At 52.2% G+C, this 1,042-nt stretch overlaps 1 protein-coding gene across 1 annotated transcript; it reads left to right on the forward strand.

The window, feature by feature from the left end:
- Positions 1 to 783, forward strand: LOC135608684 (zinc finger protein 3-like). Its single transcript, XM_065101709.1, has one exon. The coding sequence runs from the start codon at positions 1 to 3 to the stop codon at positions 781 to 783; it is 783 nt and encodes a 260-aa protein (XP_064957781.1).
- Positions 784 to 1,042: the final 259 nt, after the last annotated feature.

Below are 1,042 nucleotides of genomic sequence, written 5' to 3' on the forward strand. Positions count from 1 at the left end.
ATGCCGAACGAGGAAGAGACGGCGAGGGGCGAATTGGTAGAGCAAGCAGAGACCAAAGAGGAGGAGAAAAGGACGTTCAAGTGCCAGTACTGTGACCGGATGTTCACGAGCTCGCAAGCCTTGGGCGGCCACCAGAACGGCCACCGCAGGGAGCGCGACGCTGCCAAGAGAGCGGAGCACGAGGCGGAGTTCTACGGCATGCAGGTACCAGCGGTGCCCATGCTGCCGTCCACCCCATATATGCAACCCCATCACTCGTACATGCACGCGGCCAGAGCGCAGTACGTGCCGCCCTTGCACCCGACGCCGTACCGCTCCATGCCGAGGCCTTCCGCCGGCTACCAACCTCATCTTCATCATCATCATCATCATCAGCATCATCCCTACAGCTTCCACAACTACGGCGACGCGACCATGAGGATGGATCCGAGGTACACCTCAAGGCAGTCTTTTCTGGCTTCTCCCTACGGTGATCATCTGTCGAGAGAGGAGGAGCAGTGGAGGATCGCGCAGTGGCAGAGGAGCTACCACCCTAGATACGGCGGTGTTCTTAGGGCGACGAGGCCTGAGATGGCACAAGCGAGAATGGAAAGGCCATCGGCACCCACAAGAATGGATGGGCCATCAACATCCACAAGAACGGACGGGCCATCAACTTCCATAAGAATCGAAGGGCCATCATCTTCCACAAACTTAAGCCTGGCATTCAAGCAAGACCGTGTGGGGGCTCCGGATGCCAAGAACGCCGGTGACGAGGAGATAGACCTCACACTGCATCTTTGATGCCACTCTCTTTCTACTGTGACTCACTCATTTGTTTCTCTCTGCTTCTGGTTGTCATAGTTCTCCATCATGAATCGTCGCTAAGATCATTCTTGTAAGAGCAATCGTGTATTACATCTTCAAAACATTGTTCTTGCGGTATACACTATGATACTCATTATGCATTATATATAATTTTCATCATTTAAAGAATAAGTTATTCGAGATGGGATTTGATTCAAACATCGCACAATTTAGACCAAGAAACTTACGATAAACT

The sequence above is a fragment of the Musa acuminata genome, chromosome BXJ2-4 (genome assembly GCF_036884655.1).
Source record: "Musa acuminata AAA Group cultivar baxijiao chromosome BXJ2-4, Cavendish_Baxijiao_AAA, whole genome shotgun sequence".
Lineage (NCBI taxonomy): Eukaryota > Viridiplantae > Streptophyta > Magnoliopsida > Zingiberales > Musaceae > Musa > Musa acuminata.